This window comes from Rhopalosiphum padi, chromosome 3 (assembly GCF_020882245.1).
Source record: "Rhopalosiphum padi isolate XX-2018 chromosome 3, ASM2088224v1, whole genome shotgun sequence".
Taxonomy (NCBI): domain Eukaryota; kingdom Metazoa; phylum Arthropoda; class Insecta; order Hemiptera; family Aphididae; genus Rhopalosiphum; species Rhopalosiphum padi.
Genome location: NC_083599.1, coordinates 1,793,446 through 1,814,719, shown reverse-complemented (window position 1 = coordinate 1,814,719; position 21,274 = coordinate 1,793,446). Strand labels below are relative to the sequence as shown.

The 21,274-nt window shown below is 41.2% G+C and overlaps 2 protein-coding genes across 2 annotated transcripts; both read right to left on the bottom strand.

Moving 5' to 3' along the window:
• Positions 1-267: 267 nt before the first annotated feature.
• On the bottom strand, positions 268-7,800 carry LOC132927227 (uncharacterized). The gene is made up of 2 exons (XM_060991716.1): positions 7,366-7,800; positions 268-1,662 (listed from the first exon to the last, which is right to left on the bottom strand). Exon 2 carries the CDS (start codon positions 1,643-1,645, stop codon positions 836-838), a length of 810 nt encoding a protein of 269 aa, XP_060847699.1. The 5' UTR covers positions 1,646-1,662; positions 7,366-7,800; the 3' UTR covers positions 268-835.
• An 11,286-nt stretch (positions 7,801-19,086) lies between these two features.
• Positions 19,087-19,858, bottom strand: LOC132923968 (uncharacterized). The gene is made up of 2 exons (XM_060987987.1): positions 19,633-19,858; positions 19,087-19,574 (listed from the first exon to the last, which is right to left on the bottom strand). Exons 1-2 carry the CDS (start codon positions 19,856-19,858, stop codon positions 19,087-19,089), a joined length of 714 nt encoding a protein of 237 aa, XP_060843970.1.
• Between the last annotated feature and the right edge of the window lie 1,416 nt (positions 19,859-21,274).

Genomic DNA, 21,274 nt, shown 5'->3' with positions numbered 1-21,274 from the left:
ACAAACTTAAGGTAAGTCTATTTTGTAAAATTGGATGAACCCAATATTTTCGTTTATTTTGTCTTCGACGCTGTCTTCTTCGATACAGCATCCATAAACAAATTGCATCGGCAACGTCCATCTCTGACAGAATACAGTACACGACTATCGACTACGGTACTATTTATACGGTATACACTATATAGTATATACGCGCGCTAAACGCGTAAATTCTGACGCGTACCTACGATTGTCACTGTGTGATGGTGAGGTAGCGTCGGATGGTGATTGAACGGCACACGGGAGGAGCACGGGGGAAAGATGGATAAATAAAAAACACAAGTCTTCGGGGTATGACGGGGCTTTATTTGTAGGCGAAGAGCAATCACACAAATAAAGTGGTAAAAAAACAAATGTAAAAAAAAACAAGGGTGTTGAGCACAGTACGGCGAAAAAAAGGTCTGTCGCGTACGGTGCGGTGGAAATGACTGGTTTTTGTCTAGGGCCGGTTCACAGTCGCGGCGGGTCCGACGTTCCGACGCGGATCGTCGCGCGTCGGCGTCGTCCGTCGTCAACTTGTGGTTGAGAGAGGGCTTCCGGCGAGGCTATTCACGCAAATGCCGTTCGAATTCAAACGGTGTTTGCGCGGGGCCGCGTCATACTCCCCCCCCCCAAACCACCAGTGACGGCGGTTGTCCGGCCGCCTCCGGTGGCTGTGTGGGTGGTTGTGTGGGTGGCTGTGTGGGTGGTTGGGTGGTTGGGGTAGATAGGTTCCGGAGGAGGGGTATTCCGGCTGGGTGCAGCGGTCTCACTCCGGCCTGTCTAGTCCTGTTGTGGTGGCGTCGTGGGGGCGGGGTTAGTTCTGGAACACGGTTTCCATGTCCACGTCGTCTGGTGGACCGACATCCATGTCGCACAGCAGCTCCGCCTCCTCATCCGGCGATATTTCCATATCGGCCGGTTTTGGGGAGTCGGTGGCTGGCTGCTCCGTGGCCTCGGCTTGTCCGGTAGGTATTACTACCTCCGGTGCCTCGGTCTCGGGGACGGGTTTGTCGGTCGCCTCCAGTGACCTTGGACCTGTTGCCGGTTCTGGGGTTGTGGACGCCGGTTTTTCCAGGCGGAATTGCTGAGAGGAGGTGGGGTCGGCAGGCTTCTTCTTGTCCACAAATTTCCGCTTCCTTTCGATGCTCCGGCGCTGCCGCGACGACATCGGCGTTGCCGTTTTCGGCGTCGTTTTAGCCTCATCTGTGGTCGGCGCGGGCGGTTTCGTCGACGTCCTCGGTCGTGGGACCGGTGCTGCCATGAGTGGTTGCGGGGGTGGGCGGATCAGCCGTGCGGACTGCGGCATCGGGGGCGGTCGCGGTGCGCCAGCCGGCTGTACGTGCCGTCTAGGGCTCCGGGACCTGTCGGTCGCCGCGGGTGTCGGACCCACGTCGGTCGCCTTGCGGAAGACCGACGTGCGGTCGTCCCACCCGCGGGTGTAGGCTGCCCACAGTACCGGGTCCCGGCGTAGCTCTGCCGTGGACATCCGGCGCACCCGTGCTGCCGTAGTCGCATGGGCGGCTGCCTCCGCGGTAGCTACCTTCAGTAACTGCTGGGTGCGTTCCAGCAGTTCTGCGGCTTGCTGTAGGGGGGTGGTTGCTGTTGATTGTGGCTTTGTATTCATCCTTGTGCTGTTGTCGACTGTTTGTGGGTGATGAAAACAAAATAAAATAACCAATAATTAGCGTTACCTGCCGTTATTGTTTTGTGGTGGTGTTGGGGTGTGGGTGGGTTGTGGTTGGCGCGCGTTTCAGACATGACACGTGAATTTTGCGCGGTGGTTGTTGGTCCGTGAGGAATACACCTTTTCCTACGCGTTTGTGTAGTCTTACCGGTCCCCACCATTTTGGTGCGAAACCGGCGTGAAATTTGTCGTGCGCTTTTGACAGGTGATGCGCTTTGTAGTAAACGACGTCACCTGTTTTATATGTGGGTTGCGTCTGGCCACCGGTTACCGGTGGTATGTCCAGTACGTCTTTCTCACGCTTTTCCCTCTCCCTATTTATGTGTTCGATCGGGTCGGCAGTTGTCCTACTCAGGGCCCAATCACCCGGTCGTTTGCCCTCTCTGCCGAGGACGAGTACCGAGGGGGGGTATCCTGTTTGGACGTTGCGTCTATTCCTGATCGAAAATAATATAGGGGGAATTTTGGTGTCCCATGTGTTATGGTTACCGTTGGTGAGTAAAGCGCGTAGACCTTTTTTTATGTCCTGGTTGCGCCGTTCGACGGGGTTGGCCCTCGGGTGATATACCGGAGTTGTCCAGCCCTCGGCTCCCCACCGTTCGATCGCGTTGCGCATATCGTTTGCTACGAACTGGGGGCCGTTGTCGCTTAGGCACACACGGGGGTAACCGTAACGTGAAAAAAATTCTCTTTCGAGCGTTTCGGTTATTGTTTTTGTAGTGGCTGTACCTAGGGGGTATGCCTCGGTCCACCTACTAAACATATCCGTGGCAACCAGTAAATATTGTTTTCCCCTACTCGTGCGCGGGTAGGGGCCCATGAGGTCTATGCTGATTACCTCCCAGGGGTGGCGGGGTGTTCTGGCGGTCATTGGGTCATCTGCGCGCGCGTTTAGGGGTTTGGTGCACGCGCATATGTGACAAGACTTGACATACAGTCGGATGTCGTTCTTTTGACCTTTCCAGTAAAAGCGCTGTTTTATCGCCCTGTATGTTTCTTTCCAGCCTGGGTGGTTTGCTAGGACGTGATCGTGGTATGTCCAAATCACGTTCTGTATTTTTTGTCGTGGTATAATGACGGGTGTGTGGTCGCGCAAATTTATTCGCAGGAGGCCGTCGGTAAGAACGTATTTGTTCTTTTTTTCCGCGGCTTGCCTGGTATTGCGCGCCGGCGTGTCCGGTGTACCGTTGTCAATTATGTCACGTGTGTCGGGGTCATTGGACTGCCACGTCACGAGCGTAGCGTGTGTTATGGTGGGCTCGCTGGTGGTGTTGCCCGGGTCCGTAGTGGCGAACAGGTTGTCGGCCGGCGTGCTAGTAGTGGTGGTGATTTGGGTGATGGGTACTCCTACTAGCCGTTCCTCGAGGTGATCCTCGTCTACGGGGGGTCCTGGGGCTGGGTTGCGTGACAGCATGTCCGGCGCTTCGTTTTGTACGCCGGGCACGTGAGTGGTTTTGAAATCCAGGTTGGCCAGCTGTAGTGCCCACCTGGTCAACTTGGAGTTGGTGTTTTTGGCTCGGTGGAGCCAAGTGAGGGCGGAGTTGTCTGTGAATAGGTCAAAGTGACGGGCTTCTAAGTAAGGTCTAAACTTGTCGGTCGCCCAGATTATCGCGAGGCACTCGCGTTCGACCGCGGCGTACCTAGTCTGCGTGTCACTAAACTTTTTGCTCGCGTAGGCGATTATCCGTCTTTCCTCAGGTCTGTCACCCCGTTGGAAAAGAACGGCACCTGCTCCTATTTCGCTAGCATCGGTTTGTAGGCAGAACGGTTTTCCGTAATCTGGTGTCGACAGTTTTGGCGAATCGTACAGTGCGCGTTTTATTTTCATAAATGCCGCCTGTTCCGTTTCGGTCCACGACCACTTAGTCCCTTGTTTGAGCCTATCCGTTAGGGGTGCTATGGTGTCCGCGTAGTTGTCAACAAACTGGCTGTACCAGTTGCAGACGCCCAGGAATTTCCGTAGGTCCCTTATTTTAGTGGGTGTGGGGAAGTTCATAATGCAATCTAGTTTCTCCGGTTGTTTGTCTATGCCGTCGGAGGTGACTAGGTGTCCGAGAAATGAGATTTCGGTTGCTCCGAAACTGCATTTCTCGGTGTTGCATGTCAGCCCGTGTCTCTGTAGACGTTCCAAAACTTTGTCTAGGTGGCACTGGTGTTCGTCTGTGGTGTTCGAAAACACCACTATGTCGTCAAGGTAGACACGTACGAAGTCGTCCAGATACCCCCTCAAAACTTCGTTCATTAGTCGTACAAAGGTCATGGGGCTGTTTTTGAGGCCGAAGGGAAGTACTCGAAACTGATATAGACCCCGACTCGTCCGGAATGCCGTGTATTTTCGAGCATTCTGGTTAAGTGGTACTTGCCAGTATCCAGACTTAAGGTCCAAAATGCTGAAAATTTTGGCACCTCGCATTTGACGAATCAAAGTATTGAGGTCCGGCATCGGGTAAGCGTCGGACTCAGTGACATCATTGAGCCGTCTATAGTCTATGCACAGTCGGGGCGAGCCGTCTTTCTTTTTAGCTAAGACGACGGGTGCGGCCCACGGGGAGGTGCTTTGTTCTACGAGTCCCTGTTGTTCCATATCCCGTATCATGTTGTCTATTGTGGCCTGTTTTGTGTGTGGATAGGGGTATGGTTTGAGCGCTATTGGTGTTTGGTTTTTAAGGAGAATGTCGTGTTCGATTAATCTGGTGCGACCTACTCTACCGCTGAAAACGTCCGGGTAGTTGCGAATTACGTCGGTGATTTTCGCGCGTGTGTGTGGGTCACCGTGTATTAACAGATTATCGGTGTCTGGTGTAAGGCGGTGTGTGGTGGTCCGGCCCTTCCAGCACGCCGTTGTTCTCCTATGTGAACCTAAGTGTATAGTGCTCGTGGTGTAGTCCCAGGTGACTTCGTTGGTTACCAGGAAGTCGTGTCCTAGGAGCATGTCGCAGTATAAATTTTCCAGAATGGCTGCGGTGAAAGTGACCGTAAGGTCTCCTATTCTGGCTTCGAATGTGGCGGTACCACTTGTTACTGTGGTGTGTCCGTCCGCCATTCGTACGTGGGTGGGTTGTCCGTGTTGTGGTGTGCCATGTGTGTGTGCAATGTTCGGGCTTACATATGATTTTTGTGCTTGTGAGTCGAGTAGTGCTGTTACGAAACCTGACCTAAATTCGAGCTCGACCGCTGGGGTCGGAATTTTGTCGGGGCATGTTCGTTTAACACTATTCGACATCGGGTGTGTGTAGTAGCGGGATAACTGGTTCTTAACCGCGATTTCGGAGTCCATGGTGGCGGTTTGCACCGCCATTACCATGGCATCCGTTTCGGTTACCTCTGTGCTACGTATACATTCCGATGGTGCACGTGTAAATTTCGTAGTGGGGGTCGTGGTGAGTGGTGATGATGACCTACTACTTGGAGAAATTTCAGGTGTGTGGACGGGTGATATATGTGAAAACGCCGAGCGTGTCGATGCGCGTTCGATGGTTATATCCCCGTCGATAATGCCGAAGGCTGGTGTTGATGGCGTGTGTGAGTGTGTGTGTGTAGGAGAGGCGGCGGTGCGGACAACTGTCCGCCGACTCACCTGGCGTTTCCCGAAGCCGGCGCGTTCGCGGGGCAGTCACTGTTCCAGTGCGGCCCTCCACAGTACCGGCACGGGTCGCGCGGTAGCGGCCTTCCGGCCGTACCGTCCCGTGTTCGCGGTGTGTGTGGTGGTCGCGGAGCGCGTGACTGTCCGCCTCTGTCGCGTTCCGGTTTCGTTAACGCTTGTGTGGGCGGGTGATCTGGTGTGTCCATAATCGCCGCGATTTGTCGGAGGTCCGCAAAAGTGTTGGGGCGTTGCAGTCGTATATGCGTACGGTACTCACTGTGCGTTAATCCGACTATCGTATGTACTAGCTGTGGTTCAGCTAGCACCGGGACTTGCCCGTTGTTGATGCGGCGCGCGAGTTGGTTTTTTGTTGTGAAAAACTCCGTAAGCGACTGTGTTGGTGATTGCCGGACGGACACTATCTCCGTCTGCAGCCGGGACTGAATGTCCATGTTGTTGAACTTTTGTAAAAAGTCCGCACGGAATTCGTCCCAGGTGTAGTCCAGTATCCTGACGGTGTTCCACCAGGTACTGGCTGCACCCTTTAGCTGAGGTTCGATAATGTTTGTCCAGCCCGTCCTATCTATATGCGTTCTATATAAGGTCGCTTCGACCTTATGTATAAACCGTACCGGGTCCTCGGGTGTCGTTCCGTGGAACTCCGGCAGTGAGTATCTCACTGTGCGTACATCGTCATACGGTATCAGTGATGATTGTGTCATATAGGTATGCGGGTGGGCGGTGGTGTGGGGTGTATACGACGCGTTATCGAAGTGCACGGAGCGGTCTGCGCGGTGGTCGCCCACGGCCGGTGAATCGCGTGCCGCGGGACCCCTCGCTCCGTATTCCGTGCTGTTCGCTGCGTGTATGTGTGTGTGGTGGTGCGCGTTATCGGTCGGCGGCGACTCCGGTATGTTCCGGTGTTGCCCCGATGACATTGCGCGTTGAGGGCGGGTCGGTGCGGAGACCTCCGGTTGTGGGTCCGGTGTCGGGCGCGACATACCCATCTCTAGGCGACGCATTGTCTCCGCTATCCGGCGTTGGTCTTCGCTGAAGCGGGCCATGCAGTCTTCGAGCATGGCTAGTCGGGCTTCCAAGCTGTGCCTGTGCGGCGCGCTTTCCGTCGACTGCCGCACCTCTTGTGTTATACCCTGGACTGCCTGTACGAGGTCCGTGGCATTTTGTGTGGTATATGGTGATGGGGGTAGTGCGTGTGTGGGGCGTGACGTATCCAACGGCTCTTGGGTGGGTATACGGCCGCCCGTGCTCGGCTCGGGTTGCCCGGCGTCGTATGCCTGGCTTACGTCCGAGTCGAGTCCGGTTGGCCCAGTGGTATTCGTGGGCTGAAACCGGACGGAATTTGCCTGTATACCCATATCCGCAAAGTATTGAGCTAAACGGATTTCGAGTGCGTCTTTCGCGCCTCCTTCCGTTAGCCCGCGTTGGCCACATTCGTACCGTAGCTCCGCAGCGGTCAACTCATTCATATATTTTCCTGCCATGACGTCCGGTAGTTTTTCCGGTGTTATGTTCAAGGAAAATATACAAGTGTCGGTGATATCGTTGGAAGCGGGTATCGCGTTCTTCCGATCCGTGTTGACCGCGTATCGGCAAATCTATTTGCGTACGTATGTAGGTCAGTGGGTCGTTGACCGTTGGTGTTGTGTGTGCGGGGTGATCACAATAACCGGTTTCCGGATTGTGGTGTCGCGGCTGCGCGTGTGTGCGTATTCCTGTCGACTATTTTGGTTCGGGACGGCGGCGGCGGTCCGGTTTTGTGGTGACGCTGGGCGGGTGGTGGTGCTGGCGGGGTGTGTATACCTTATCGCGCTCTAGCGGTCCTACCAATCCTATTCCCCGTGTGTTTGCGGTGTCGCGCGCGGTGAAGTCGGTGCGTCCGTAAATCAGGCGGCGCGGCTATCGTTACGTTCTTTATGGTTATGTTACGTAACGCCGGTTTTTCCGTTATAGCTCGCAAACCACGTTTTTGTCGTGTGGTGTCGGGATACGTTTTGCGAGTCGCAAAATGGGGTGTTGGTGGTGGTAGTTAGTGGTAAGAATAATATATTTCACTTACCGGTGATTCCAGTTCGGGGAGCCAATTTGACGCGTACCTACGATTGTCACTGTGTGATGGTGAGGTAGCGTCGGATGGTGATTGAACGGCACACGGGAGGAGCACGGGGGAAAGATGGATAAATAAAAAACACAAGTCTTCGGGGTATGACGGGGCTTTATTTGTAGGCGAAGAGCAATCACACAAATAAAGTGGTAAAAAAACAAATGTAAAAAAAAACAAGGGTGTTGAGCACAGTACGGCGAAAAAAAGGTCTGTCGCGTACGGTGCGGTGGAAATGACTGGTTTTTGTCTAGGGCCGGTTCACAGTCGCGGCGGGTCCGACGTTCCGACGCGGATCGTCGCGCGTCGGCGTCGTCCGTCGTCAACTTGTGGTTGAGAGAGGGCTTCCGGCGAGGCTATTCACGCAAATGCCGTTCGAATTCAAACGGTGTTTGCGCGGGGCCGCGTCAATTCTATGAACATTTGAACAGTGTTAACAATATCAACGCGCGTTTAACGCCACTCATGTGAACTAGCCCTTATATATCATCAAATGATTGTATTGATACAAGTGGTATGACAGAAATATCTCTAACATTACCTTTATTTGAGCCTAAGTACAACTATGTGTCTTTTAATGCAGCGATCCAGCACAATTAATACCTATACTCGTCATAAATTCTCAAGTTAGTATTTTCTTCAAAAGTATATGGGAAATATTTACATCATATAATAATCATATTTTACACTACACTTTGTTTTCGACATTTATTTATAAATTAATATATATATATATTATATTTCCTGTTAAATTACAATTACATATTTAATTTTAAAAATATTGATTTAATATTCGATGGTTAAGATTTATTGAACATATTTGTGTATTTGTTAGTTACCTTAATTATGATCGAATTATTACAAGTTATAAATTGTATTGTTTAGATTCCATTATTTGCTAATCAACCGTAGTTAAAAAATTATATACCATAATATGTCAATGAATGTTCAATTCAAGATTGTTTATATTCCGTTGTGTATAGATCTGTAAAAGTAACAACTACTACAAGAAAAAATATTGTCAAAATAGTATGTTTATTAATTTTATAACATAAACAACTTAATATAAAATTCATTTTTAGGATTTTGGTACGGACCCAGACGAATCTCATTTGCGAAAAGCAACTCATTGTACGGTTAGAAATTTGACTTCTAACTTAGCGATGACAACCTGCAGAGAACAAGTTGTACAATTACTAACAACCGACTTGAAACAATATTTTTGAAGTGTTTTAATTGTATGTTTGAAAACAATGATTAAAATAATTTTGAAAAAGGCTTGTACATTGTGTGCACACGATAATTTAGAGTTAGCTTTTGCTTTTGTACTGAAAACTGCTACTGAAAAAGCAGTTATTGAAATTGATAATTATTTAAAAATTGTAAGTGATATTTATATTTATTTAAAATTATTATTACTTACATTCTTAAAACTTAAAAGAAATAATAATTTAAAATGTTTATTGTTATCAATAATATAGGAATATGAAAGACATGATATATCAAGAATGGTACTACAATACTATTGTGATCCTGTGGTGATCATTGGCTTAGCTGCATATCTACCAGATTATTACAATTATTTTTACAAATTCATAATAAAATATTGACGCATGATTTGAGGTTGTAGCGCTGATTGTAACTGATGGATATCAAAAACGGCAGACTCTGATCTACCTACATAGAAACACTGATATAAATGACTGGTTAAAAATTAATACTATTGTTTAAATAAATCATAACGGGCGTTTGTGAATTTTGTGCACATTTGTAATTAACTTTTTTCCGGCCTAATTGATTTCTTTAGTAAATTTAAAATCGCAAAATAATTAAGTTTGAATCAAATAAGAATAACCTTATAATTTCCCTTTCTACGATGAACATAATGCACTTAAAGTTGTGACCAAAATATCTGGTAAATCTGGAGCCATATAATCACTTAAGTATTTATATTTGTATATATAATTGTTTTGTATGAACTAAATTATTAATGTATATATAATTTAATCTTATTGTCTTGGTCAATCACTATGACCTTGTCCTAATAAACACATTTAATAGGTATATAATATACGGCTCTTTAATACAGTCAAGTACCTATCAAAGTAATACTTCCATTTTTATGCATGATTATTAACTTTACTTTTAACATTGTTATGTAATCGCGATTATAATGTAACTATTTCGATAGTGTACTACAAACACCACTGAGTTATTGTACTATTATTACTTTCTCTTGGTATGTGTCATAAATTTGTGTAAACAGTCTGACTTCAGTGTTGAGTTGATCAAAAGATAAACCAAATGTATCAAAAATAGTTTGTAGATGTTTTTTTCTATTTCTAGTTTTAATAAGTTACCAACACTATCAATTAAATTTAATGTATCTTGACTGAAACGAACTTTGATGCCATTTAACATTTTATTAATAACACTGTTATACAAAGTTATCTTCATTTCTTCTTTTGTATTTTCAAAAAAATGTTGCGAATGATGCTCATAATCTACTTAAGTTGATACTTTACGCCTTTTTACTTCAGGTATGGATACATCAATTTTAGTACAAGCCACTTTAGTTTCATCAAAAATTGTACTAAATGTTTCGTCTGATCTCATCGTTTGAAGAGAGTTTTGTAAAGCAATGATTAGTGTAACTACTGTATGTAAATCCAAGTTAGGTGATTGTAATGTAGCACTACAAAGAAATAATGGTATTTAAGCTATTGGAACGCCTACGTAAGTTTCGTGTTTTGGATCTCGTTTCCCTATTAGAAATTTCGGGTGAAATTTTAAACGTTATGGGGTGGATTATAATTAGGATCTGACTCAGAATGACCGGAATTGCTATCGTCACTACTACCTGTGTACGACGACATGCAATCTTATACTTATATGATTTAATATTAACAAAATGTATGTTTTCGTTTTTTTTATATATATACCTATATATAATATGTGTGTGTTTAGTTATTTAAAGTATTTATTTTATACAAAAATAAATTCACTTATACTTCTATTGACTTATTATATAAAAATGAAATTAATTACTTACAGTAACATCCATATGATATTTGTGTTTATACCGTACATATTGTATTTGATCCTCTGATTGACGCTGTTTGACTCCGTGACCCACTTACGTTGGCAGACAATGTCAAGGTCGATGATGATAATATTTTGACTTAGCAGCTCTTACGGTGTAATGTAGATGGAATAAACAGTGGGCGCCGTCCTCACTGGGAATGTTTTAAAGTGCCTCTGAGTGCAGTGGTTACCGGATGCCACGCTCAATAATTTGATGAAGTCAGCTACACTTGTCATGCAATTTGACGGATTATGCTGCGTATGTGTTATGCGTGCGACATATGGGCATATATAATGACACTTTGTAGTGTATTGACATATATGAATATATATGTATAATGATACGTATTAGACGTATTTGAAAAACACTATTGTGTATCGATATATAAAGAAATATATATATGAAGATACGTATTCAAAGTATTTTTAAGACACCTAGCGGTGTATGAACGTATGTTTTATTAAAATATAGTAAAGTTTATGATGAATAGACACCTCACTTTTGATAGACTGTGTAGTGTTGAAATTTTCCAAAGGAGTACCGCTGCCACCAGTTGTTGTGTTCGGTTGTTCGGTTAGTTCCGATCTACCGTATGTCAGTTCGGGTTAAATTCCTGGTTTGACGTTTTAATTTTCATTTATGAGTTCGACTTGAGAAATTATTCAACACACACTGTTTGTCCGATAAAAGTTACTGTTTATTTAATAATTGAAACACCGTTATAAAATTATAATACTAAACTATACGGAATCGCTGTTCTGACACGACTGATTCACCACAGACAGCCATTGCGTTGTTACATGAATAATTAAAAAAAAATATATATAATATACATTACGCTTACATGGCTAAAATGTCTTAGTATCTAGCCTACTCTTAATATTACAACCAAGGGTTCCCAACAAATTAATCATAACTTAGATTTACAAAATAAAATCTATGAAAATTATTTTCAATTAGTATAAATACAATTTTTTTTTACAATAAAATTACTGTAGATGTAAATTAAGTAGTTAATACTGGAAAAACTACATATTTTTGTGATGGTGAACCATATGAAATTAATTTGAAAAGAACGAGATACAGTTTGAATCGCAGACTTAAACCCGATCAAATTCTTGCGATAACCAAAATAAACAGAAAATTAATATTTATAGTAAAATGGACAAATTCAGAGGATGAAACGGTAGATTTAATTGACTCCAAGGAGTTTAATAAAAAATGGCCCAGCTTAGTATTGGATTATTATCAAGCCCGACTAATTTATACAACACCAAGGGGTGAATAACGGACGATGGGATAAACCTAAGGTAAATCTGGAGCCATATAATCACTTAAGTATTTAAATTTGTATATATAATTGTTTTGTATGAACTTATTTATTAATGTATATATAATTTAATCTTATTGTCTTGGTCAATCACTATGACCTTGTCCTAATAAACACATTTAATAGGTATATAATATACGGCTCTTTAATACAGCCAAGTACCTATCAAAGTAATACTTCCATTTTTATGCATGATTATTAACTTTACTTTTAACATTGTTATATAATCGCGATTATAATGTAGTTATATCGATAGTGTACTACAAATACTACAAGCATTTAACATATTAAAACTAATAATTAAGTTAAGTTTTTATAACTAGGTATATAATATCAATTTTTAGCAAAGGTTTAAAACAGTGAATGCTAGAAATTGTTAAAAAAAAAGTTGTTGCATTTCAGAAGATTTCAAAAAATACAAATAATACTACACATTTATGCATTGAAAACCTTAAAATATACATCTCATGTTCTCTTAGAATAATAAAAAATATATTCAAATTTAAAATACTATACACTGATTCTTTAAAAAGTTTAAAACCATTTTATTATGGTTGAATTTTAAAATTTGGTCATAGACATCAACTTTAGACAACCTAAGTATAATGTAAAGAAATTGGTTAATGACATTTTTTAGTATAAATCATCATTAAGTTAAACAAAATTCCCTTTTCTAGTTATGAACCATTTACATGGGAAAAACTGCATGACCAAGTAAACAAATAAACCGTTAAAAGCAATCTTTATTTTAGAATTATATTAAAAAAGTTAGTTACTCGCCAATAATCAAAAAAATTTAAATATCAAGATTTAAACAATAATAAATTACTTTTGTATTATATTTTTGATAAATCTTTCCTAGATATGTGAATTATATCTTCTAATATGATGTCACTATAAAATGCACCATAAACTTTTTTCCGTGCATTCTTTGCTAAATAAATCTTTACTTTCCCTTGTCACTGCATATGCTTATAAAAAATAAAAATGTATGCAGGCCGGACAAATATTGAATTAAAATACTTAACATGTTTGCTTATTTTACTTAGTTTAAATATTTCATAGAATTTTGTATAAGATTATGAATAATTGTATATTATTATAATTATATATTTTATTATTTTATTCTGTTTCAGATCCTGAAAATTTTGTATATTTTGAAAATTAATATTAGCTGTATATTTTTTTTTTTTTTTTTTTTTTGTATTTAAATTAAGCCTCGGCAACAATGGCCATTAGCAACAATAAGTTTAACTCTAAATTATTAACATATTATATAATTTACATATTAAAGACTATTTATAAGGTTTAACTTAGTAATAAATGTTATTATGGGTCTTATGTTGTCTGGGTGGAGGGCTTCTGATAAGATGTTTGAAATGCCAGCTTCCCGTCTATCCGTTTCGTATGAAAGACATTCAGTTAAGATGTGTTTGATTGAGAGTGGAGTACCGCAGGTGTCGCATATGGGTGGGTCTTCTTTCTTCATCAGATACTGGTGTGTTAGTGATGTATGACCTATACGGATTCTGTTAACTGAGGTTTCCATTTTCCTTGTAAAATCTGGTGGAGAAGGCCATGTGTGTATGGTATTTTTAATTTCGTTTAATTTGGATGTACCTTGTTTCCATGCCCGAAGCCATATATTGTTGGTTATTATACTAGTTATGGATTTGGCGTCGTGTAGGGTGAAATGATTAAGTCTAATGGCATCTGTTGATGTAGTTGCTTGGCGTGCTTTTTGGTCAGCTCTTTCATTTCCCTGAATTTGATTGTGACTGGGTATCCATAATAAGGTAATTGAGTAGCCGGTGTGTGTAAGGTTATATATCTGGTTCTGGATTTTCCTGGAGATCTCATTTGGATTGTAGACATTTTCAATACTCCTCAGGGTACTAAGTGAGTCACTGAGGATTACAGCTTTGTGTATGTGGTTAGTTTTAATGAGGTCTAAGGCAAATGAGATTGCAATTGCTTCGGCTGTGTATATTGAGCAAAAGTTGGGGAGTCTCAGCATGGATACGTGGTCCTGGACTACTACAGCTGCTCCAACACCGTTTTCCATTTTGGAACCGTCCGTGTAAATTTCGGTAAAATCGTGGAACCCGGAGATGATTGAACGTAGGTGTTGTTTGTAAATTATGGGGGCGGTGTCGTTCTTTGAATATTTACTTAGTTCTCTGTTGATTGGGATATTTAATAGCCAAGGGGGTGTCTGTATGGTTTCGTTCTTGATAACGTCCCGGTGGGAGAATGGTATGTCTTTAAGGGTGTCATTGATTTGATTCATTACCTTGAGGTTATTTTGAGTGCGTCTGGTTGCTAGTAATATGGAGCTATGAACTCTCCTGATGTCGAGTGGTGCTACTCCAGCTGTATTGAGCAGGCTGGGAATCGGGCTGGAGCGGTAGGCTCCGGTAACGAGTCTTAACCCTGCGTTGTGTATGGTATCAATCATTTTGAGTGCTGTTGCCTTAGCTTTTATGAACAGGAATGAGTTATATTCGAGTTTGGATAGGATGATTGCTTTATAAATTTGTAAAAGACTAGAGGAATGACTTCCCCATGACCTGTGGGCGAGGCATTTTAGCGTATTCATTCTTAGAAGGGAGTCCTTTCGGATGGTCTTGAGATGTGGTATCCACGTGTTTCTTGAATCAAAGAGTATGCCTAATATTTTGATGGAGTTTTTTATTGGTAGGGGAATGTTGTTCATATATATGGTAGTGTTATCAATATTTCTTTTGTTAGTGAAGAAGGTACATTGTGATTTTTCGACTGAAAAGGAGAAACCCGAGACAAGAGACCAGTCTTGTAGTGCAGTTATTGCATTCTGCAGGTAATTTATAGTTCTGTTTGTATTGATGCCTCTGCAGAATATATTGAAGTCGTCGGCAAATAGAGTGCACATAACCGGATTAATCGCTAATAAGAATAGCGATACCGAAAGTGTGGATCCTTGTGGTACGCCGTTCTTTTGAGAGTATAGTTTTGACAGTTTTCCGTTGCACTTCACCTGGAAAGTTCTGTCGGTAAGGAAATTCTGTATAAAGTTGAATAAATTACCTTTACAGATAATGTTTGACAATATTTTTACAATACGGGGGCGCCAGGTGGTATCATACGCTTTTGATATGTCAAGAGCTATGAGGCCCATCATTTGTTTAGCTTCGAGTGTTGAATGTATTTCTTCTTGAATGTCATGTAATGAATTTGTGGTACTTCTATGTCTTCGGAAACCGTTCTGGCGAGGATCCAAGAAATTGTTTTTTTCAAGAAACCATCTAAGTCTATAATCTATAATTTTTTCCAATATTTTTGCCAAGGTATTCAAGAGTGATATTGGTCTGTATGATTTAGTATTAAATTTGTTTTTTCCCGGTTTAAGAATTGGAATGATTATAGAGTGCTTCCAATTTTGAGGTATATGTCCGGAAGACCATATTTTGTTGTATACTTGAATAATTGAATTTATGGCGGTCATGGGGAGGTTGTGGATAAATTTATAAGGTATCCCGTCAGGTCCTGGGGCAAGACTATTACATTTTGATAAAACTCTGAACATATCAGTTACCATAATTGGGGAGTTGAGTTTTGTCTGTTCATCAAGGTGTGGGTTGATGTTAGAAATAAAATTCTGGTTCCTCGTGTGTACGTTTTTTTCAAGGAAAGTCGTATTGTAGTTTTCATCCGAACTGTTATGATAGAAAAAATCTCCTAGGAGATTGGATATTTCGTTGGGATCGGTGCATAATTTTGTGTCTTTCATGATGTGAATGTTGTGGTGCTTGGAGAAGCCTCGAAGTGACCCAACTCTACGCCATATCAGAGCGGAGTCAGCTTTGGGTCCCAAACAGGACGTGAAGGTTTTCCAAGAGTCAGTCTTGCTTCTTTTGACTAGGTATCGCGTTTTCGCTCTCAGTTGTTTAAGTTTTATGAGATCGGACATGTTTTTTGAGCCTTGGAAAGTTTTGAGTGCTTTGTTTTTTTGTTTGATTGACTCTTTTATTTGGTCATTCCACCAAGGGACTAGATTTCTTTTTAAAGAGTTAGTTGTTTTTCCTATGGCAACTTCTGCAGCTCTGATAATGGACTCTGAGATGAAGGTGATATCGTCCTCTATTGTGCTGGTGTCAGATTGAGGATTTACTTGCATAAAGGAGTCAACTAGGGTATTAAAAAAGATCCAGTCCGGGTTTTTTAACTTCCATCTGTATGAGAGGTGGGGTGCCAGTGTTTTTGTGGATAGGAGTGTCATTAGAATAGGCAAGTGGTCACTGTCATATATTTCGTGTAGAATTGACCAAGATATTCTTTGAGCTAGCGATACACTTGAGAAGGATAGGTCGATATTGGAAAAGTGGCCGTTTGACGGATTAAGTCTGGTAGGTTCGCCGTTGTTGAGTAGTGTAATCGAGTCGTCATCTAGGATTTTTTCAATCGATTTGCCTCGAGCGTCTGTTCTGTCTGATCCCCAATATTCGCTATGGCTATTGAAGTCGCCTAGTAGAATAAATGGTTTGGGAAGTTGTTTGATAATGTTGTCTATATCATATGTGTTAAAAGATGTTTGGTTTGGGACGTATATGTTACATATAGAAATTTTTGATTCTAGAGTTATCTGGACTGCGATGACTTCTAGATTGGAAACGATAGGAATCTGTTCACAGGGATAGTCAATGTGTATTAGAGAGGCGACGCCGCCGCTAGCCCTAATACAGTTTTGTCGGTTGGTGTAGAATATATTGTAGTTTTTTATATTGGGTATTAGATTGTTTTTAAGATTTGTTTCTTGAAGGCTAATACACATGGGTGAATATTTTTGTATTATTAATTGTAGATCCGGCCGTTTTTTGGTGAGGCTATTTATATTCCATTGTATTATATTCAGGTTCTTCATAGTAGGTTACTTTATTTAAAATGCAATGTATACAATGAATGGGAATTATTATTGTTGTGTTGTAGTGAGTTAGTTGAAGTCGGAAAGGGGGGTCAATTCGAGCAGTAAATTGGCTAGACTCGAGAGTCTGTTCTTGATGCAGATGCTTTTGATTTTGGGGCGGACTGTCTCCAAGATCTCGATCATTTCTATGGATGATATATTGAATGGTGTTAAAACGCCGGAGGGATCTTGTCCAGTGAGTGTGTTTTCAATAATATGTTTTAGTTGGTTAAAGTCAATTTTTAGGTTTGGTATATTCTCAAAAGCAGTTTTTGCTGGTAATAATGCTTCATCCAGTTTGAGTATAATTTGTTCAATTGAGTTTGAGCGCCTTGGTTTTTTTTGCTGAGGTTGAGGGATTTTGACAGATTCTTTTAATTTGGTTGCGAGTGAATCGGTGTTTTTCCGTATATTTGTAGTTTCTGTTGGTGGTGGTGTGGGGTTATTTGGTGTTGGGATAGGGGTGTTCTCATGGGAGCTACTATTCGAGGTTGATGGTGCGGGTCTTTTTTCTTGAGTGGTAGCTTTTTGTGTGGAGCGGGTGATGGTATTCGTTTCCTTGATAATATTTTCGACGCTTGTCTCTGTGTGTGTGCTGTCGCCAACGGTATCTTGTATTATCTGTTCATTGTGGTCCGTGTCGTTTCTAACTTGGTTGTCGTTTGTGTTATTGAAGTGTTCTGATTCGGCTTTATTTTCTATTATATTTTTGCAGTGGTTAGAAGTGTGTCCTGTTTGTTTGCACAGATAACAAGTCACTGTGTCGTCAGCGAAGAATATGCGATATTCAGTTTGGTCATATTGTATCAGAATGGAACCAGGAATTTTATTACTATGTTCAGGCTGTATATACATTTGACGCCTGAAGCTTCCTATATGACCGAACTCGTCATTAGAGAATCCGGCCTTCATAAATGTAATCGGTGACACCATTGTAATTGAGAGGTTATTAATTGCCTTTGCGATTATGTCGTGTGGTATAACCGGTTGTACGTTAGATATGATTATGCGTTTGGCTGGGTTAATGAGACGGAGATAAGATATTTCCGTGTTGTTTATTATGATATATGGTTGTTTTGAAATGATTTGTTCAACTATATTTTTGCTTGCAAAGTATATGCAGAACCTATTGTTTGAAATGCGTGATGCAAATTTTATATTATTTGGGTGTGTTAGTTGGCTGAATGCTTTAATATATTCAATTTGTGGCACATCTTGAATTGTATTGAAGATTATTGCTTGATCTCTTTTTGGAAAATGTGTGTTTGCTGTGGTTTCTGCAAAGGTTTTATGTGTATTTGGTTGTTGTGTGTGTGATGCAGTGGGGGGTGGGTTGACAGTGGAGTCGACCATCGTGAAGAACGACGATCCGACGAGAGTGATATTACCTACTACGGATGAGGGGGGCCGTAATTATGCAACATACCTCGTTAATTGTAGTGAAGTTCTGGTTACTGCTATCGAGAGCTAATAAATGCGATAGGCGACAGACGGTAACACACGTGTGTATCGGTCGGCTGTAACACACGTACTGTAGCTGTATATTTGTATTTAATTTAATAATGTAAATAATTTTATAATTTTATCAAATGTATTGAAATTTTAATATTAATTAATAAACCAAAATAAATTTTAAAAGTTGTCTAAAAGAATTTGTATTTATTGTTTTAATACACTTAGTATTTTGACAATATAACTAGTTTACAAGTTAATAGATTGATAATGTTATACAATATAGGTACGCATCGTACGCATCGAACGGATCGTATGAAACGGATTTTAGAATAATTAGTATAGTAAGTTATACATGTGCATCCACTGACCGGCAACGGACGGACCGCACGCGTCGGACCGTCGGTAATGCCGACGAAATTGATCGAAAGGGCAACTTTTCCGTCTGGTTTGGATGATGTCATACGGATTGCCGATAAGTGGACGCGTGTCACAACCGGTCGTCACTGGTCGCCTCACTGATCATTTGAATTTTGTTGTACTTCGACACTCAGTACACACGTGTTTTAATTATAATATATTTATTATTTTAACTATAATTATTATTACGCATATCATGGACATCGCAAGGCTAATAACAATTGTACAAGAGTACGAAGAGTTGTACAATTTAAAACACCCTCATTATTCAAATCAACATAGACGAGATAATATTTGGGAAGAAATTGGAAAAAGATTAAATCAAACTGGTAAGTTTATTCATATTTCAATATAGTTAGTTGGTAAAATAAAGCTATTTAGGTACAAAATGTTTAGTTAACCACTGTATCATAGTCACGTGAACCTCCTTCCAGCTTGAACTCTCCTTAATTACCATTCTACTGACACTGTTGCTGAATTGAAATAACTTTTGAAACCATCCCTAACTGCTAGAGCATCTGTTTTCGAATTTCCACCTATATTTCTTAAGTCTTGCAGTCCTATCATGTTGGAAATAGAAATATTCAAATCATTTTCTGTCCAGTGACACGTGTCATTTCTTAGAAAGTTGTGCAAGCAGCATGTAGCCATTACCACACACACAATGTGTTCTTGAGACATAGACAATTTACGTTCGAATATTCTAAATTTCCGTGCCAATATTCCAAACGTATTTTCCACAGTATTTCTAGCACGACTCAACCGATAGTTAAACACTTTTTTTTCTTCGTTTCTTTGTGCATCGTCGCGTGAGTATGGTCGCATTAAATCCGTGCATAATGGGAAAGCTTCATCACCAATTATGACGTGAGGTAATACGTCATTGCCCTCTGGTAGTATTTTTGGTGAAGGTATATTTAGTGTTCCATTCTGTAAGCCTTTACCCAAATTAGAATTTCGCAAAATGCTAGAAGTTCTCTGCATCAGAGTTTTTACCAAAAGCCCCAATATCTACGACTATGAATTTATAATTTGCATCCACTAACGCTAATAGCACCGTACTAAAGTGTTTTTTATAACAAAAATAATTTGATCCACTGTGCGGTGGTGCCTGTATCAATACGTGTTTTCCATCAATGGCAGCAATCGCGTTAGGAAAATTCCATTTTTCACGAAAACCTTCTTCCGATTCTCTCCAAACTTCTTCAGATGGTTTAGGCATTACTAGAGGCTGTAGAAACTGGGATATGGCTTCGCAGGTTGAGTAAACGATTCTTCGTACTGTGCATTCACCTAGCCTAAAGGAAAATGAAATTGAACGAAAAAAGTTCCCAGTGGCCAAAAACCTGAAACAAAAGTAATGGCAACCGGAACAAGGTTAATATTATTCTAAATACTCAAATACCTTTAAATAAATAGCTTAACATACGCGTATCCTTAGCTATAAAAACTGAACATTTTAAAATAATTAACTAAACAATAATAAATATTTTATGTTTATTAATAATAAACATAAAATAAAGGTCAAGTGGGTACCGCTCTGCTGTATATTAGTGTTAAATTTGAATGCAATGATATGTATCATTGTATACGAAAAACGATTCTGAACGGAGATGATTTGTCAGCCTAGGATATACTATATTATATTTAAATTGTAATTATGATACAAATAATTAATTTTTAATTTTGGTAAAATATTTACTGTTTGTGGACTTCAAGGCTGCATATGATTCAGTGAATAAAGAAAGATTATGGAAAGTAATGGACCAATTGGGGATACCAAGAAAGATCATAAGAATGATTCGAGCATGCGTGAATGGGTCGAAATGTAAAGTTAAATATGGAGGGGAGGAATCAGAAGAATTTGAGGTAAGGACAGGCCTAAGACAGGGAGACGCCTTATCACCAGCCCTTTTTAATATAGCACTGGAATCAGCAATGAGAGAGACTTTGGATGGAGCAACGGGAATCAAAATAGGAAATGATCAGCAACTGGTAGTTGCAGCATACGCAGATGATGTAATAATAATGGCGGAAAGCGAGGAAGACCTTAAAAGAACGACTAGTAAACTGATAGAAGAGGGTGGAAATATTGGATTAATGGTGAATGAGGAAAAAACTAAGTACATGATAGTCATGAGACACAATCATGAAATAAGGCATATGAAAGTGAATAATTATAACTTTGAAAGGGTAGCAAACTTCAAATATTTAGGGGTAAATATTAATGAGAATGCGGATAGTCACGAAGAAATAAGACTAAAACTGGTAGCGGCAAATAAATGCTACTTTGGACTAGTACCCCTACTCAAGTCAAAATTTCTATCATGGAAAACAAAAATAACGCTGTACAAAGTTCTAATAAGACCGGTAGCACTATACGCCTGCGGTGCATGGGCAACAACAATGACGGACGAAAAAAGACTAGCTACGTTTGAACGGAAGGTTCTTAGAAGGATATTTGGGCCAAAAAGAAACGCTCTGGGGGACTTCGAATTAAGAACAAACCGAGATGTAGAAGAACTTTATGGCGAAACAAATATAATTGGAATCCTTAAGAGTAGTAGACTGGGATGGGCTGGTCATGTGTGGAGATCCGGAGGCCCCATAGGATTAGCCACAGGCTGGAAGCCGGACA

Bases quoted from the DNA above. Each gene is read 5' to 3' on its own strand.
- LOC132923968 (XM_060987987.1), bottom strand. From the start codon at position 19,858: ATGCCTAAACCATCTGAAGAAGTTTGGAGAGAATCGGAAGAAGGTTTT. The intron at 19,575-19,632 runs GTAAAAACTCTG...ATTTGGGTAAAG, and splicing joins CGTAGATATTGGGGCTTTTG to GCTTACAGAATGGAACACTA.
- LOC132927227 (XM_060991716.1), bottom strand. From the start codon at position 1,645: ATGAATACAAAGCCACAATCAACAGCAACCACCCCCCTACAGCAAGCC.